At 35.9% G+C, this 20,052-nt stretch overlaps 1 protein-coding gene across 1 annotated transcript; it reads left to right on the top strand.

Moving 5' to 3' along the window:
• Positions 1-508: 508 nt before the first annotated feature.
• On the top strand, positions 509-16,620 carry PENK (proenkephalin). Its single transcript, XM_063450418.1, has 3 exons — positions 509-980; positions 1,333-1,476; positions 15,669-16,620. Exons 1-3 carry the CDS (start codon positions 975-977, stop codon positions 16,308-16,310), a joined length of 792 nt encoding a protein of 263 aa, XP_063306488.1. The 5' UTR covers positions 509-974; the 3' UTR covers positions 16,311-16,620.
• Positions 16,621-20,052: the final 3,432 nt, after the last annotated feature.

Raw genomic sequence — 20,052 nt, forward strand, 5'->3', positions numbered from 1 at the left:
GCTGTACACATTAACCTCTTCTGTTCCGGAGATAGCAACTGACAGTGGATATATGCAGCCTTTTATAGTTTCAGTAAGTTAAATGCTGTGATTCCTTTGGAGCTGAAAGGGTTAATGAACACAAACTGTACAGTGAGAATCTATGGAGAGGAGCAATGTTTTCAGAATGCTGAGTATCTCTGTTATCAGAAGAAGAAAACAACATTAGGCTTTCCTTTTTAATGATCGTAAAGCAGATGAAAGGATTTCCTACATTTCAGAAGCAGAAAGGGTTAAGATGTAAGTTGTTTTTTTTTTTTTAGCAGGATAGGAGAAATAAGCATAATTAATTTATTGACCTGTCAGGACTTCAATCTCAACTCTCAGCATGTCTCCTCGCAACGCGTTGTACCCGAGAGAAAAAGTAACACATCTCTCTCTGGGTGAGACTCTTTAGCACGACACCGCCCCCATAAAAGTGGAGTGCTGGCATGACTATGCTCAGTCATAATAGGGCGAGTGACAGTCAGGGAGTGCGAAATCTCAAGTGGGTTTCGTAGGTCTTACGTCAGATGGAGGCTACAGGCTATTGGGGGGAGCCTGACTTTCTCTTTTTTTAACTAATTATAAAGTAGAGCAGCTCTATGAGTTTGCTATTGAGCATCACAAGAGCACACACATCCGTTTAAGGAGACAGAACTGCTGAGCTTGTTCCTTCCTTTGCTCTCTCACCAACTCACATTAGAGAGTAGGTGATTTACTGAGAGATTTACTCTCCCTGTGCTGGGAGACCTTATCCAGTGGTGATCCCTTGGTTGTTTCTTTTTTCTGCTTTATTCCTCCCCAAACATTGTCCATCTAGACATTGGTTATATTACCAACCACTTTGTACCTGTATAAATATTCAGCTGTCCTTGCTGTAGCATTTCTAAACATTCTCCATCCTAGAGCATCTCTGGATCTTCTCCTGCCAAGCTAAGAAGGAAGTTGCAATCATGCATGTGAGTACTTTTTGTTAAATGTTTTGTATTGATTCTTAGATCTGGTTATTACTTGTTATAGAATTCTATCACATCCTTAGTTAATTCTTCCCATGTGCACTTTGCCAGTCATGTATTTCTAGATTTGTGGAATCTTGATAATACATTTACACATTGATATTCCTGTTCGACGCTGTAAAGAGGATCTATTGCATTGAATTAAGACTGGGACATTAAGTTGTTATTGTTACCTGCTGCATCCTATGAGCATTTTAATAAAATAACTGAATCGGATGGAGCTGAGTTTGATTTCCACATATACAAGTTTCTATTCTGTAGTAAACATGGCTTTTGTTTACGTTTTGTTTTGCAGTCGGTGGGTTTGGTTCTCAGACAATGCTCTTTGGTGCTGTTGGCTATGTCCACGTTGTTCACAGTGGCCATCCACGGAGAATGTACCAAGGACTGCGCTTCATGCTCTTATCATATGGGACAACAAACAGAGATCAACTCTTTGGTAAGTTAAATTTACATGATCTATTTGGAAATAATACTGAACCCAGGCAGACATGTCAAATAACTAACAGAACATAAGGCGTTTGCCCAGGAGAAGTCTATTATAGCACCATGGACAGCTGCCCTGGTAGCCTCTATCTCTGGTGAACATTCTTAAACAGTTTGGTTTATCCCAGAGGGTAGAGAACAATCTGATGATGGTCTGTGGACCTTCCTGCCATCAAGCGACTGATTGTAATGATTCTTTTAGGACAGGGATAGGCAACCTTGGACACGCAACATGTTGTGGGCTGCATCTCCCACAATGCTCTAATGCTGGGAAAGCATCATGGGAGGTGTAGTCCACAACATCAGGAGTGCCGAAGGTTGCCTACCCCTGGTCTAGACGTTCCACCAAAAGAACAATATAGGTCAGGGGATCATTCCACCTACACACTATTCATGGCATGGCAGGTGTCAAAGTAACTAATGTACACTTTACTCCGTTATAATTTGTTTTTGTATTTCGTGTTGAAAAGGTTATATTACTATCAGGGTTATTTACTAAAGTAAGAATTCAAAATTAATTTAAAGTGAATTTCACAGTTCAAACCAGAGTAACCATACTAAAAACATAGCTGACGTAGCGAATTGTTCCAGTCCAGCTCTTTAAGCCTTAAATTTGAATTCTCACTTGAGTAAATATCCTTATACTTATATTTCTAACGGAGACATTTATTTACTTTGCGCCTTTAGCTACGTTTCCATAAATGACAGAGCGATCCGCTGTTGCATGACCTATGAATGATGGTCTTCTATAGTTTGTGTAGGAATGATTCTCTATGTCCACAGCCTAACAGCGAGACAATGTAGCCTGATTAAAATGTATAGCTCCCACTTAAGGCATGAGTGGCGTTTGATACTGATTGATCTAGTAATTGATTAAATGGTACGGACTATATAAAGAGAGCAGATTTGAAGAGCACACAATAATGAATAGCTCAATGACTGACTGCAGAGTGAAAATATAGTAAGTCAGGAAGCATTGCCACGCTTGAAACCATTTCTAGGATACAATGTCAGTAATGAATATGCACAAAGTACCAAACAGACATGCTGTTAATTTATATAAGTAATTACTTCATCACGTATTCCATGTACATGCATATAATCCTAAATGTGAACTAACTTTAATTGGTTATTTTTACACCATACGGGTATTTATGATACTATCCTCCTATGTATGTGAATACCACTTGTTGTTTTATGGTGTTTAATTTGCTTTGCTCTGCAATGCAGGTACATCATATGGGATTTACAAAACAAATTTACAATATTATGCCATATGTAACTAAGGGACTGAGGATTAGAGCAATCGCACTGCAGGAACAGCAGTTATGATTAAAGTAAATGGTTCTTCATGGGGCTTATTCACTAAACATTGAGCTATGATGATTTGACATTTGAATTGCTGTGTTTACACCAAAACTACTGCATTGGAAAAAAAATGTCCAATTTACTTGAGTTGATGTATCTTTCAAAGTAAGCTATTCTGGTTTGATTTTCTCAGTTTGAAATCACTGTTTAGTGAAAAGACCCCTAATCATTTAAATTACAATATGGGGTGTTATTTGACACCATATAATGAAATTTCTTAATATAATGTAAAATACCTACAATGTAATACTGCAGGTTTGTTTAGGAAATTAATTTAGATTTTTGAAGTGCTATTGGAGGGAGCAGAACCATGTTAAACGAGTAACCCTTTACTGTCCAACCACACACTATGCATGTCATGATTTAAAGGGATGTACCTATCCAAATCACCAATTCTTTACATTCTGTTTTCCAATTCAATATACACTAAAACTGGGTTTCATTTCACTAGAACCGTGTCCTGTAAAGTTCTTTTCAGGATTATAACCCTTTTAAATAAAGAGCCATCATAACCTGTCTGGATAATAACAGCAATTATCTGCTGATGGGTACAGTTGTCTATTGCAACATTTCCTAAACCATCATTTACGTATAATGGTTCAGGTTTTCATGGTATCTCCAATAGAAAAGAACTGAAAACCCCCTATATCCACGTTTACTGTGAAGGAATAAGCATTGCTTTGGGAATAACTGCCCTAGTGGACATTGGATAGAGTTTCAATGCAATGTAATGCTGCTACATCTGATACACTATATTATAACCATCTCTTTGTAATCTGATTTTTTTTTTAACTTTTGTTGAGTATCTAAACTAAAAAGGGAATGGTGAAGATTTAAAAGTCATTGCACACAATGTAGGACCAAGATTACCCCAAACTATAAAAATAGCAATGTTGGTAGAATTAGAATTATTTTCTAAATTGATTAATTTAGTCTTAATGTTGCACATCAGTTAACTCACCATCGCTCACTGTTAGGTTAATATACCCCCTAACTGGTAACCCCTTTCTGTAATAATGTACAGTCTTGAATCAAATCTAATGCTTTATTACTGGGCACTGTTTGATCAGCTTGCTAATCATTCTGTTGTGGTGAAGGCATTTGTACTGCAGATATTTGTAAACTACGTATCCCTTGATGCTAATACAGCCTGCAGGTTGGCTAAGCATTATGGGAAATGTAATCATCTGCAGCGTAAGGGTTAGTCATTACTATTGCCCAGTCTTTGAGTAGGGAGTCTCTATGCAGAAAAACAATATACTGAATATTAAACTTCAACTGTATGTGTTTGTGAACACTTTTATTAGATATAGTTTATTTTTCTAAAATCAATTACACCATTATAAATATTTTTTGTGGAAAAGAAGAAATTATTTGATGATTTAGATTGACAAACTAAAAATTGACAAATCCAATTTAATGCACCATTTGTATATCAGCTCACAATAATGCCAGTATTTTGACATACCTTATGTTAAAAATGTTAGGTTCTATACTATGTAAATTAAAATTAATAACAGGACATTTCGATTTCCTGTCTTTTTTTTATCATTTTCCCATTGCACCGTGTTCCCCCTATTTAACTGAAAATGTTAAACATATAGATGCATATGTGCATTTTATACAATTATATTTGCTTCAGTGCTCTGACATAAGAGATCACTGTCATTTTTTTTTTAATGTTTTACATTTATGACATATTCTTGAAATCAAGACATTCCTCTGTCTGATTTCTCAATAAAACACTATTTGGTTTTCCTTGACTGCAGCTCAAATTCTCTCATATTCCACAACAGATCTGCCTGTCTCTCTACATTTCGCACAGTCTTTACAAGCAGTGTGAGCCACTGTGAGGCAGCCTTATCTGTTATGATTAAACGAGGGAGAGGCACAACCATGTATCATTATAGATACTGTTTCGCCTTATGCTGGGATTATAGATTGATAAAGCCCTTTTTAAGTCCTTTACTCATTCATGTCGCAATTGCAGTTTTCCATTCTGAAACCCAGTAACCTTTTATATTCTGCAAAAAAAATCTGTGTTTTTACTTCAATTTAATATGTAATACATGCTTTGATCCTATGGTACTTATGCAGATAATTGTATGGGACACACAAAAGCAGTAATCCTATAAAAGTTTATGAAGTCTGTGTGCTCTATCCCATGAATTAATATCAGTTAGTTTCTCTAAATTGCTTAAGGTATATTGCTATTTTGATGTATATAGCAGCAATCCTCTAATTCTATATACCAAAGCAGCTAGGTAAGGTTGTTGAGAGCAAAACAAATAAAATGTAGTTTCCAACAAATTAATATTACTAATTAACTCTGACGTATTAACATTTGCATGCATGGTGAATTCTTAAATCACGCAATGAGCAATTTATCTAGTATTATGTAAAATGACAAATGTAAAATCTTTTATTAGTTTGAATGTGGACTTACATATCTTCATAACGTCATTCCATAAGCCATTTGTAATTACTAGAATAAAATATATGTATGGCTGTTAATATAAACTTTACAAAGAGTCTGTTGAATAGTATGATAGTTCTTGAATCAGAAATAGAACAGTAATGGCTCTGATTCAGAGGTCGCAATTCCAACCAATGAATTAGTTCCAGAGAGCCCTAAGATTACTCTCCCTATTTGGGGAATAACCCTTGAGAATAATATAAGAAAAAAAGAAAGATATAGGACTAAATAAGTCCTTAATGGGAGAGTAATAGAGGGGAAGGAGGTCCCTACCTTTAATAATCCTAAGGGAAAACAAAATAGAATAGGACAGATGGAAGAAGGAAATATAGTGGTAAACCATCTAAAGACAAATGCAGAAATCAGGTGTCTACTAGAAAAAGAGACTGCCTGACAAATGTTCTAACCTAAAGTTGAACAGCATGCATCCTAAGTCTCACAGGCAAACAACCCAGGTAATAGATGTAGCTAAAAAAAACTGAGCCAGTATAAAGAGGTTGGAAAAAGCCTCTGTAGGAGAAGTAAACTACCCCAATTCTATGCCCAGACAGAAACCCCTGTCGGTAGGAAGCTGTCCCTAGTTGCCTCGGCACTGTGAGAGGACCACTAGTGCCTACCCGAACCCTAATCCCTATCTGTCCTAATGATTAAAAAAGATTTAAAAAAGATTTAAAATAAATCCATAAGTTCTACCAAAAGTGAACAAAAGAAAATAATTAAATAAAGTAAGCTCGACGCGCGTTTCGGCGTTTCAGCACGCCGTCGTCAGGAGCAATTCTTCCATCTGTCCTATTCTATTTTGTTTTCCCTTAGGATTATTAACGGTAGGTACCTCCTTCCCCTCTATTACTCTCCCATTAAGGACTTATTTAGTCATATCTCTTTCTTTTTTTCTTATATAGTTCTTGAATCATGCTGTCTCTATGGCTAATGTTTAATACGTTAGCATTAATATAATTGTATGTAACCACACACTGACAAATTTGCTAATGTAGAAGATAAAATTCAGAAAAGGTTAGAATCAGCTGGAATCTGCTTACTATGATAAATCATACACTAGCTTTATCTCAGAATTGCCTTTTGTGTTTTATCAGAAAATTTGGAGATAAAATGGTAACAAAGAAGTTCTCATGCAGACAAATTGCCGTTTCATAAGAAATGACAATACATTTCGAAAGGATTCATTATTAAATAAACAAACATACTTTTTCTCTAAATTATTACTTTCCAAACTATTTTATTATATAGTAAACATAAGATTTAGAAGGTGATGGAACACTGGAGATATCTCTTGTATTCAAGAGTTCCAATGCTTTTCTACATTCCCCGTTCACCAGCTTCACAATAAGGCTCAGAGAAAACCTCTCTGCTTCTTTTCTTATTTCAGACTCTCTTTCGGTATCTTTAATAAGCTATTGTTGAATTAACTATGCTATGACACAATAAATTACCAGCTAATTACATGTTAACTAAGGACATTAACAAAGCATTGCCATGTGTCAAATCAAAGAGATAAGTAGGTCTACTTAAAAGTAGACATGTCAATTAGACATGTGTAAATGACAAGGTTCTCATCAGGTGTAATTATTCATATTTTAAGTAAATAAATAAAGCATGGATGAAAGATTATTTCAAAATATGCTTTCTGGTCTGTAACCTATGCATTGGGCTACACATAACCACTCACATGGATTATTGATGCTTGGTGTGAAGCCAATACCAGTCAATATGGGAGCATATTGGATCATTAAAAAATATATTGTATATATGCCTGCGATAGAGGTATATGTTGCAAATGCCAGCACACATTTCAAATGAGGTGGATTTCTCCTCTTCTCTGTATGCTTTCTCTATGCTAAGGGCCATGTGCAAAGGACATAGTTTTTAACAGTGATTGACACGGAGCAAAGCTGGAGACGTCCAGTTGCAGAATAAAGATGTATAGATCTCTTCATGTGATATTATTTTTCACGTGTTACAAGCACATGAGTTAATGTAGTGGTTTTCGTGGAAAGAGACTGCCCTTGCAATGCAAACACCTCATTTTCTGAGAAAGGGAAGTGTTTTACATGGCTTACTAAGACCACCTCTAGTGCCCCTCCCTCAGGCAGCCACTAGATGACCTTCCTTGTGCAGTCCTGCAGGACCAACGTTCAGCATTTTCAATTCTGCATGAAGATGCCAAACAAACTGCATACAGATCATCTCTATGAGTAGATGATGATGGGTGCGTTGTGGTGATTGCCGTGAACGCGCACTAGACTCCAATGTTTCCCTGTGTGAAAGCATTGGATTGGATGAGATCATCTCTAATGTAAGGTAAGTAAAGCTGTTTATTTTAGTATTTAAGGGAAGGCCCGATAGTCTAAGTCAGTGTTTCCCAAGCCAGTCCTTGGGACCCACCAATAGTCCAGGTTTTGTCAGTATCTCCATTGGAATAAAACATGGAAGTACATAAATCTGTGTGGCTGAAGAGGCAGTCTCACATTGCATCATCCTGCAAACATTTGTTTAAATGTAAAAACTATAAAGATTTGAGCATGCAAGAAAATAAAGCATATCAATGAGGTCAAAACCCCAAAAGTAATAAGGAGTGTCCTTTCATTTTCTTCACACTACTCATGTCTAACGCCAATGATAAATTAAATTTAAAAAATATATATATTTTCTGCTTGATTGCCACACAAATTCTATCAGGACACCATAAATTACACCTTTGGTGATTTTCTGAGGATCATGCTCTTAAGGGTTGATTTACCAAACAGTGAATTGAAAACGTCATTTCAAAATTACACAAAAATAGCCTGACATTTTAAGCATAAATGTAGTATTTTACTTTTCAATTGTCTGCAATATACTGTTTTAGTGAATAAACCACAAAAAAAACTTCCCATACATGTGACTTGTAACATGTCATATGTATTTATTGAAAACTACAAACTCAAAATTGAGAATTTGCAGTTGCTCTCTTGTCAAACTACTTTACCCCCAGCTGAATCAACTGTGAAGCAATTGTTAATTTTATCAGCAGCCATTTTTAACTTTACAGACATGGAAACTAGCCTTTAGTGTCTATCGTGTTTGCCAAACCGTATGATCTGGGTTTTAACCATGACTTTGTTCCCCATGTTTACCCCACGTTTATTTTTCAGTTTAAATGATGGGATAGTAGATGTAGGGTTTTATATGCCTCCCAACTTGTCCTGTAGTGATCCAAATTAGTGTGGATGGCAACTGGGGGCACCCAAGAAAGGGGCAGATCTACCCATAAAGTGGGGGGTCTGTCAAAAAGTGTGCATGTCAGTCTGGTGTGGATGTACTCCAGGCTGATTGAAAGTCTTCCTGGTGTCCCCAAACATGGGGAATCATCCTTGGACAACAGGAGAGGACCCTGAATTTCTGACTGTCTCGCTGGAGCCAAGATTAGGATAATATCGTTTTAAATTGTAGGTAGTTGAATATGTTCTGCTTGTTGAAAGGTCGAGGATGATGGACAATTGTTAAGTTCTAGTGCCATAAACTTTTCCAAGCTGGACTGAGTTAAAGGAGGTGGCCATCTTGGATGTATTTGAAGTGTGAGGTGATGATCCTGGCTCACTTTGAATGTCCAACAATTCTCTCTTTAGTGAATAACCCTAATATCTGTCAGGTAAAATTTAATTCTTCTCATCATATGATCTGGTTCACTGCCTACATTGAAAAGACTAATCTTTGAGCCGGTGGTAGAAATGAACTTTGAAGGACCCCACCAGATTACTTTGTGGCTTGGTGCATATTGACAGCCCTCTGTTAGGTGAGCTAAGGAAAGGAAGTGGATAGGAAAGGCTCTGACTACCTACCAAAGGCATGTTAGCAGCCTGCAATTATATTATATTTATTGTATCTGATATTATGCACACAAAGAGACATAATATAAAATTTAGTTGGCATTTTTCAGAACCCACAGTAGATTAGTTATGACACCGGAGGGAGGGAATATAACCATTTTTATTTACAGTTTACCATCTTAAATGCTGTACATAGGAAAGAATTTGAAATTAATAAACTCTGAGGAATTAATTGCAAGTGTTAATCTATGCCAGCTCTGAGCTGTTGCTATTACGTGAGAAAATATATGTCTGTCTATCAATATAGATATTTATATATCTATCAATCCATATCGGTGTTAAACGGAGCAAGCCCATCTTTCCATAATAAATCAAATTATGGTTTCTATCCCCAGAGCTTTATAATTTATTTACTCATAATTGACATAATTATATCTTGTTATAGGTTCATTTGACATTTATATTCTCCCCACATATATCATGATCTTCAGAATGCTGCCAAAAGCTAGCAAACCTCATTAAACTCGGAATATGTATCATGAATGGTGTGTTTTGCAACAAGTTAGAAGCAATGATCCAGGAGTGCCAACCCCAGCTGCTCTAGGCATGACACTCTGCACGCCTTCGGCTGAACATGACAGAGTGCAAGCAGCTGGAGTGCCACGGCTTGGCAATGCCTGGCAGTGACGTTTGACAAATGAGCAATATTATTCAACATATGTTTTCTACGGAATGCTGCAGTAAAAGCTCAGTGGAATTGCTGTCACAGTTACTTCCAACTGGCATATTATTTCAAAGCTAAATATATGTGACTGGCAATTATGGGTCAGATTGGGATTTTTTTTTTTCGTACACACAAAGTCTATGCTGCTGCCAAGTGTGTGGCGTTGTATGCTTTCTGACAGATGGCATGCCAAATAGAACAAGGCAGGACATGTCATCTCATTCTAGCAGCAATGGACTCCCCGAATGCTCAGACAGATAACAGCTTAGCATACTGGAACTCAGGTTACCATTTATTGAGACAATGCCATAAAAATATACTATAAATAACTAATATTTATATATACATACAATTATATGCAAATTATTATTATTTATTAAGTGAAAATACGTTATTATTCCTTCATTGTAAAAATACTTAAATTCTAGATATTTCCGCATAGTTTAATGCATGGTTAATATATTTATTTTTTGCTAAATATAACCAATTGAAAAAAATAATAGTACATATTCCATGAGCTAGTGCTACCGTTGCCAAAAGCTACTGCCTCCAAACTCTTCTTGTGGTCACCCAATAGTTTTTTTTATTCTTGCTTCAGGTATTTTTCTCATTTTTCCTTACAGAATGCTTCTAATTCAGAAACATGTTCAGGTCCATTATATATGGTATATTTGACTAAAACCCCAATATTTTCAGATATATTAATGTAAGTATGAACACCATGCCAAACTTTAGTCTTCCATGTCTTGAAGTAGTTTATGATTGATTTTGAGATGTGCTTGAGACCACTGTTTTGGTAGAATATCCAACCCCCTTTTTATTTTCAGTTTCATCCCTCACTATAGAATATTAGCTTCCATGATTTGTTGATATTTAGTAAATCTAATTTCTCTCTAACTTTATATTATTTCCTGGTCACTGCTTGCCATTCAAATACAACTCAATCGCATTATAGACCCACTACCACTATTAATAGTTGACAATATTTTTTCCTATATTACTCCCTTTTTTCCAGTCGTACCTTTGGTGTTTGTTGTCAAAGAGCTCATTGTTTATTTGACCAAACCACTGCACGTGGTTCCAAAAAGCTGTTGGCTTATCTATGTGTTGTGTTGCGTATTTCACATGTTGAGTTTTGTGATGAGATTGCTAGCATGGTTTCATCCCGTAATAAGGAAGGAGGTTTTGATTTGCTTTCCTGACCGTTCTATGAGCAGTTCTGTTGGAGACTCTTCTTGGTTGTCCACATCTTGCCTTGACTTCAACAGTTCCTCTTAACTTCATTTTTTTAAGATAATGTCACTACTTATCTATATTTTTCAATTTGGCTTACAATTCACTACAGTCTGATGTTTAGTGAATATAAACTCAATTGAAGATCCAGGACTGCCAACCCATAATTAAACATCAATGGTAGTTTTATTCTTCTCCTGAAGAGGACAGTTATTGAAAAATCTCTTCCCACATATTTTCTTTCATTACCATAATACTTACTAATTGTAATCTAGATTATGAGTAACCAGCTTCCCCCCAAGAAATACCAATGCATCACACAGCATAGCATATTTTCAACATTGCCCTGAAATATCTATTTTCCATGAGTATGGTTAAAAAGGACATTTCCAACGTTTACATTAAGGGGTACAGACTGCCTCTAGTGGCTTTCTTCTAAATAGCCACTAGAGGCGCTTCCTGGCATTTCACAAAATTTAACTCTATGAAATGATCCTGGACATCCTCAGGCTTTGCATGAGGACATTCAGCATCTTGCAAAACACCATAGGAAAGCATTAATTAAATGATTTTCTTTGGGGAAGACCTACTGTGTGCGCACCACTGCAGTACATGAGCATTAGGTTCTCTCTAGTGCTGATCTCACAGCAGGAGTTCTTTAAGAGTTATTTAACTTTATCATTGCCGCAAGGGGGGAGTTGCAGGGCCAGAGGGACACTATAGTGTTAGGAATACAGTCGAAACAAATTCACAGCAGAAACATCCCGCATACATACATAACACAACAGTAAACACACATAAACATAATACCGCAAACAGTGCACATACATACACATAACACCACAGACAACCAAAATACATAAATATCACAATCATTGCACAGAACAAGCAGCCTACAATCACACAAACACACAATACAACAAACAGCCCATGCACACAAGGGCACAAATATCACACACACACATGCAATGTTGCAAACCACTCAACTCATACAGTACCATCCTGTGTGTCATAAACAGACTTCCCACATAACGCACACATTCACAACACCATGCACAGCCCAATTATAGTAAAATCTTACAAAGCAGCAGCTGCATACATACATACATAACACATGCAGAATTTTCCAACATACATAGACGTTGCCTTAAAAAATTAGGGCTGGCACCCTAAAGGGACCTCAGAGCTTTACTTTGGCACAGCGCTACCAAAAGGGTGCCTACCAATGCCATAGTATTTCAGTAAGTCATCCTTTGTAGACCCGGAGTCCATTCCTTTGCTTTCTGTCCAAGTCTTTAAGTTAACAATTTCATGCAGACTATTAAAAAAAACCTGGATCGCAATATCTTTGAAGCACATGAAGGTCTAGCCTTCTTGATAAAATAATTATACTTCCAGCATTAGAATTTGTGAGTTATTACCTGCCCTTTGAATAGTATCTGCAGGGAGAACATCGTAGGTGATATGAGCCACAGCAGATGAAGTTTTTTTTTTAGTATTTGCCTTTACATTTCTAAAATATATTTTCTACACTGAGTGGATTTTTCTGTGACTATCTTCTAGATCTAGACTAACTACTTGAAGGGTGTAAACTGAACGCTGATAACACCTGTTGCCGTGAGCAATTTCTTGTTGATTCACCGGACAAGAGACAGGTGCCGATAGCCATCTCCTAGCAATAGACGTGGGATTAGTAATTATAGTAATGTTATGTGTTCATGACTTAATGTATAATAAAATGGATATTTAATAAAAGGTTTTCTGGCACAAACATAATAGAGAAAATCAATGCATAAAATAACAAAAACATTGTTTATTTTTGTTTGTTTTATATTACGTTGAAAATTTTTATACCTACGGTAATTAACCAATCCCCTAAATGTTTTTAATTTCAGTGCTGATAGCTTTTCAGTGTAGCTTTACATGAATTGGCAGGGAATTACTATCTTGAAGAATAATATTATATAAAACAAGACCATTAACATAATGGATATTCAGACACCTTTGTTCTAAACGCCTTTTGATTTTTAAGAAAAATAAATACATAGGTAATTAGAGAGCTACTGCCTTCATATTCAGTACTTCAAACGCAACTATGAAAAGACTCATCTAATGAAGTAGAATAGTAAAAGAATGACAGTTTGGTACTACTTTAAGGAGCACATTTCTTTTTTATGTTAAATTTTATGATTTAATACATTTTTCATCAAAAGAAATATTATCTTTGTGTCAAACTGGCACTTGGTGCAATTTCTTTGAAGTATTAGAAGTACTTTTACAATTTTTATCTGTTTGATTATGTTTCGATTTTAGAATGTTTTCTTGCAAGTTTATGATTTATATTTTGCAAACCCAATATCATACATATGTGTTAGATTACACTCTGGACTGGGGTTTTACTCATTTCTAATACATCAAGTCGATAATAAATATATAAAATATGCAAAAACATAAATGATAAAAAAAAAAAAAATTACATTCACGAAGTGGCTCCAAATTTTCAAGATTAATAGGCATTTCTGGGACTTCAGTTTATTGCAGTTGCACCATATCGAAATGGATACAACATTAGAAGATAATGAATATGTGTATCTATCGTGACAAGATTTGCATGATTATTCCAGACAACTATAGTTGTTTATATAACTTGTCTCTTAAGGTTTCCCCCCTCCCGAAAATATAGTATTTAAGAATACTATAAATATAGAATCCTTATGAAACATTCACTGTGTTGAAATTTCGCTGATAATCCAATCCAGTCAAGAGATATACTGAGACAAAGTAGGGACCCGACCCGACCCTTCTAGACACTGGGCGGAGCTACCGCCATCTAGAAGTGTCAATCTCCCAGCCATCACCAGTGACCGATGCAGGAAAAAAAAAAGATATTTGTACATATTTATGCATGATTAAAAAAGACATTGTGTTATGTGCAAATTCCTCCCATCTGCCATTTTATGTTGAATATTTCTGAATATATTAGGTGAGATTGCAGTAATACAGACGATATGAAGGGAATAATAAATAAATAAACACGTGAATTTTGAAGTGGATCTATCAATTTTTATTATTTCAAAATATATATATTCTTTATGAAACACTGATGATGACTGTGTTGGTATTTCACTGAAATTCCAGCGTAATCCAAAGATACCATAAGACAAAGTAGAGACTAATTTGTCATATGGATAAGCCTAATGTTGACAAAAGCTGATGAAATGTGGGGATCAGTTATCAATAGAACCAACTGGCAAGTGACAGCTGTAAGATTCAGTCATTTTCTATGGAAGTTCCTGCGGGATCCTCCATAGACCTCCGTGTTGTACTTTCATGCATGTGCTAGAGGATCTGAAGACGGTGGCAGCCACGAAGCACAGCATGAGGTAAGTAAAACAGAGCTTCGCCGGCACCCCAGGGCCACCAGATCCACACCGGATCACACAAAGGTCCACAAGAGATTTAGGACTACCCTGTCTGTTATTTAATTAAAGTTTTATAATTACAATTTGTATTCAAACTAAAGAGTGTTATACATGTGCTTATCTAAGCAAATTTTACAAAAAGCCTTATGTTTATATAATATTTTTATAAGCCTGTTTATATTAATAGGCCTAGTTACCTCTCGCTCAAGTACGATGTATACATATTATTTGCAGATAAAAAATACACTGTGTCATATTACAAATGAAAGTATTCCTTTTTCAAGGATTTTCTTCAACACAGCTTAAAAGGTATACAATAAGCATCATAACAGCTGCAGTACAGCTTGACACTTGCCTGGCACTTTTAGGCTCCAGCTCTTCTCCCGGTCTTCTATGGTAATGTGGAAATTCATACTTCTGAAATAGCATACCAACACATACCAACTTTGGATATTATTCATTAGTTGAGAGTATCATCTGAATGAATATTGTCTGAAATTGGTATGCTAGTGTAGATGTGTGAACTTCCACTTTAGCATGGCAAGGCAGATCAGGAATACCACAGGTGATCAGAAGACCCAAATAATGACCCTTGGTGCCACTACAGTGCTTACTGTAGTGTTTATGGTGCTTACAGTGTCCTTTCACTATACATAACAATTTCTCTACTGGGATGTAATAATATTTTTTACTAATCACATTAAATGTAACACGCATTTTTGTCGATATATGTTTTTTTATAGTATTTATTTACTTTATGGTGGGAGAAATTTGCGTATATCGTAGACTTGTGCAAATGTTTTTTTTTTCAGATGTTTGTACTGAATTTAATTCCTTTTCAGCCATGCTCGAATGAATCAATCATCCATGATATACCTGTAGAGTCTGATTCAATGAATAAGACTCCACACGTAAACCCCGGACAATTTATTAGTCTATTACATAGCAGCATCTTACTGATAATGGTGCTTCTCTTTATTGCGCAATAATTGTTTTTACATTTTATTACTTTGAATTTAGATAATCTGATAAAAATCTAATTTATTTAAGGGTCCTCTGAAATTTTAACTAAACCGCTTGCTCTTCTTTTTTCAGGCTTGCACATTAGAATGTGAAGGGAAGTTACCATCAGCCAAAGCATGGGGGATGTGCAAAGAGCTTCTGCAATTGGCCAAAGTGGGCATTGCACAGGAAGCAGAAAAGGAACCAGATACCAATGAAAGCCACTTCATTGCCAAAAAGTATGGAGGCTTTATGAAAAGGTATGGTGGCTTCATGAAGAAAATGGATGAACTTTATCATGTTGAACCTGAAGAAGACAGTAATGGTGGAGAAATACCTGCCAAGAAGTATGGAGGTTTCATGAAAAAGGAGTTTGATGGTGATACATCAGATCTCCTAAGAGAGCTTTTGGGCACCAGTGGGGACCCAGAAACTGGAAATTACCATGAAAATAATGAGACACCAGCAGACATAAGCAAAAGATATGGAGGATTCATGAGAAATTACAGAAGAAGCCCAGATCAGGAAGATGAAACCAGAGAGATGCAGAAGAGATATGGTGGCTTTATGAGAAGAGTAGGCAGGCCCGAGTGGTGGCAGGATTACCAGAAAAGATATGGAGGGTTCATGAGGCGCTTTGCAGATTCACTTGTTCATTCAGATGAAGACGGAGAAAGTTATTCCAAAGAAACCCCAGAGATGGATAAAAGATATGGTGGATTTATGAGATTTTAACACCCTTTCCTCTTTTTCCTGACCTTGCTGAAAAAAAGACTGCCTCATTGATCATATTTTATTGTAACGTGTTGCCTGCACTGTACAGTTTTTTACTGTCCTAGTACACAATGCAACTTGTAATCTGTTAAAACAGGCTCTGTGTTCTTTATAAGTTAACAACAACAGAGAAAAAAAAATATTTGTCTTGTCACACTTGTTTATACAGTAGTTATTATGCTGAAATTATTTTTGTTACTGTATTTTCTTTTAAACAGAACACATCTACCAATGCTTACTGTATGTAAATAAATTCTTCATCTTATCTGCATCTCATGGTTTGTCATTTGTGTAATCTCATTCTGTAAAGGAAACAGATTAACTTGTTAATTCAAAAGACAAACCCTTACTGGATGTAATACTTTAGTTTGTTTTTTGTATTTTATTTGAGAAAGTTAAAGAATTGGACCAGAACCAGAAAATGTGGCAAAATTTACACCAGAAAACGTGTCAACATTTCAGTCCTCTGTGGGAATTTTTCCAAGATATATATGTATTTATATTTTTATTTTATTTCATTTTTTATATATTTTTTACCCCTTTGCTCCACACCATGCATTGTGAAGTAAGTGTTTTTTTTTTTAACCACGACTTCCAATATATATATAGAGAGAGAGTTAGCAATTTTAACTTTTTTTTCATACAGACCTCCAAGTGCATTATTCAGACAATTAGTACAATATTTAGGTAGACCTACTGTGTTTTTCATTGCATACTGATATTTATTACTTTAATTCTCAACCCAATGCATTCCCAATATAATATTAAAAAGCTCTGGATATTATATGATGCCACTTTAATCTCTGAACTCAGAGATGAACACACTTATTTGTCAAAACCATTAAATGCTTCATCTGAATGGAGGTGATTACGCAAAATGTTAAGGAAGTCATCTGTTTACAAAGGGATTAATGTTATCATGCCACAAAGCAATCTATTAACAACCCGCTATCTACATTTCATCATGAGATGGAAGCTGCCATAGCAGTTTATTTCTGGAGTTTAAATATTCTCATCCCAGAGAATATAATTAATTTAGATTACTCGGTAAGGGAAGAATACAGATTAATCAATTGATTAATCAATTTCAATTATATATTAAAAAAACACATTTATATTTTTAATAGGGAAGTTAAAAAATGAGAGGAACTCTGCACGGCTCTTCAATACAAGGGTGACTTTAAATAAAGGAGGTGACTATTGGACCCACCATAGGATTTTTCTCGAACCTTGATTGTTTGTACCAGGTTTTGCTCTTTTTATTATCATGTGGGGATTAGAGGGGGTCTGGTACATGGGAATTACTGCATAGGAGATTCCTTTTACTGGAGTGCATTCACCTTTCTAATTACATTTCATGGAGAAAGGTCATGAGTGCAGTAAGACTATTTTACATCTAGAATATAAATGAGCTGTAACTAATGTTTTTCATTACATATATAACAAACAAGATTTAGCACACGCGCTCATTCACTAAACAACAATTTAAAGATCACAGAATTTAAAAGTTTTATTTAAAAACACCTCACCTAGGCAAAACCAATGTGGGTTTAGAAACAGTATATGATCATACATTGCATAATCCTGCCACAACGTCAATGCACCCCATTTTTGGTAAATCCAATCCTAGCAAACTAATGCCTGCAATTATGAGATTAATACAATTACTTGGAATGAGGCACCTGTGACAGGGAGGTGTGCAAAACCAAAGGTGGGTGGGTGGATGGATGGATGGATAGATAGCTATTTGAAACCAAGAGGGCTGCACTTACCTGGACATGCATACATTATAAAAGTGTTTATATTTACCAAAAAAATATGTATGGCAACACAAACGCCAAATAAGTTTTATTAAAAAGACATTGTTTTCATACAAATTACTTTCTTCATTTTCGTGTGCACACAGTAGAAATTCTGAATACCAAGCCAAAACGTAATGTTCTTCAATGCTTTAATTGGATGCAGGGACAAAACAACCATTGGGTAAATAAAGCTTTCACCTGGAATGCGATGGGTGGCTTCCAGAGATCATATAATCTCATCTCCCAAAACTTCGTATTTTATTTTGTTTTCTCTCAAAAATACTAACAGCACTTCCACTTCAACAATATCCTAGCCAAGCTCAGAATCCTTAAGCCGCAGCAGAGTAAAGGAGTATCAAGTGAAGACAAAGACAAGCAAAGTGTAATTCCCCGCTGGACCACTAGCGAATCAGGGATAAATTACCCCATTCTATTAGGTATAAGCAAAGAGGAGGTGGCATACTATGAAAGGTGAATTAAAAATAAGGTGTTTATGAGTCTGTTTGTTGATATGTAGGGTTATAAACATGTAGGTTTAAAATAAGGGGTTTGAATTTAAAGGATGCCTATAGTTAGAGAGACTAGGATTATAAATAGTAGGTGTTTGGGGTAAGAGAATGTTCGTGGGATTTCAAAACAGGAGGATTTTCGATTTCAAATTTGGAGGTTAGCATTTGTGGATGTTTAAGATTAAGGGATATAGAATTGAGATTAGAGGGGTTATTTGGTGTGTAGGCTTGGTGAGGTTTAGGGTTAAGAGTAGAGGGATAACTTTAGTGATTATTTAGAATTAGGGAATTCAGAGTTAGTGTTTAGGGTTAGTGCTAGTAAGATTTGTGGGTGTTTATGTCAATATAATGAAAATCTGTTCATTATATTGTTCACAGCAAAACCTGTACACTCACCCTAATTTTGTGTACTGTTTTTGTGGCATGAGTATCAGCACAAAACAAAGCCATTGAAAAAATAATGCACACAATATACTATATACTGCTTTCTAACACAGAACAAATAGTTTTTGATATTTTGAATATGTATACAAATTATTCCACTTGGACTCTCTTCCAATAAGGAATTTTCCATGAAATATAAACATATACAATCGTGGTAAAAAAACAAAAACAAGATACATTATTAATCTGTTATTGTAGAAAGATTTTAGACTTGTGCTGTTGTCCTTTCTTTAGACATCCAATCCACATACATATCTCTCACATTTACGCTATTTTGTAATAAGGTGCTAGCATCCAGACACAGACTATTACTTCTCAAGCTGTTTTTCCAGAGTCCCCATGAACGTTAAGTCTTACACAGACATCTGTTCCTACCCAGATTATGTCAGGGCTTTTTTTGCATGGACTCATGGTTGAATATGGAAGTAATATAATCAACCTACCAGATCGGGATTAACATTTGTCAGGTCCACTCAAAGCATCTCTCCCACTTTCAAGGACGGTCAATTCATGTTTATTTAATTAGAACTAGCTCATTCTTTCTATCACTGAGAATGTCATCAGTCATACTATACTCACCATGAGGTTGAGGTTGCTCACACATCAATTGAGTACTGAATCATTTTAATCCCTAACACCTCTTTATCTTGCATGGACTCACCAGTCACAATTTAGCTTTTGGTTTAATTTTCAGCACTTGGAATAGTTTTTCTAGATGAGCCAAGCAGCATGCATACGTTGATACAGGTTTTAATCTTTTTCAGAGCCTTCAAAGTCAAATGGACCATCAGGGCCTGGTGCAGGGTAACCACACGCCCCCTGGTGTTGAGCACCAGCGTTTGTGTGGCCACATACAAGGGCCCTGATGCAGCTACTGCGGATCGCAAGAGCTAGGAGCTTGATGATATGCAGACCTCCCAGGAACTGGATAGGGGGGCTCTGCAGCAG

The sequence above is a fragment of the Pelobates fuscus genome, chromosome 4 (genome assembly GCF_036172605.1).
Source record: "Pelobates fuscus isolate aPelFus1 chromosome 4, aPelFus1.pri, whole genome shotgun sequence".
Lineage (NCBI taxonomy): Eukaryota > Metazoa > Chordata > Amphibia > Anura > Pelobatidae > Pelobates > Pelobates fuscus.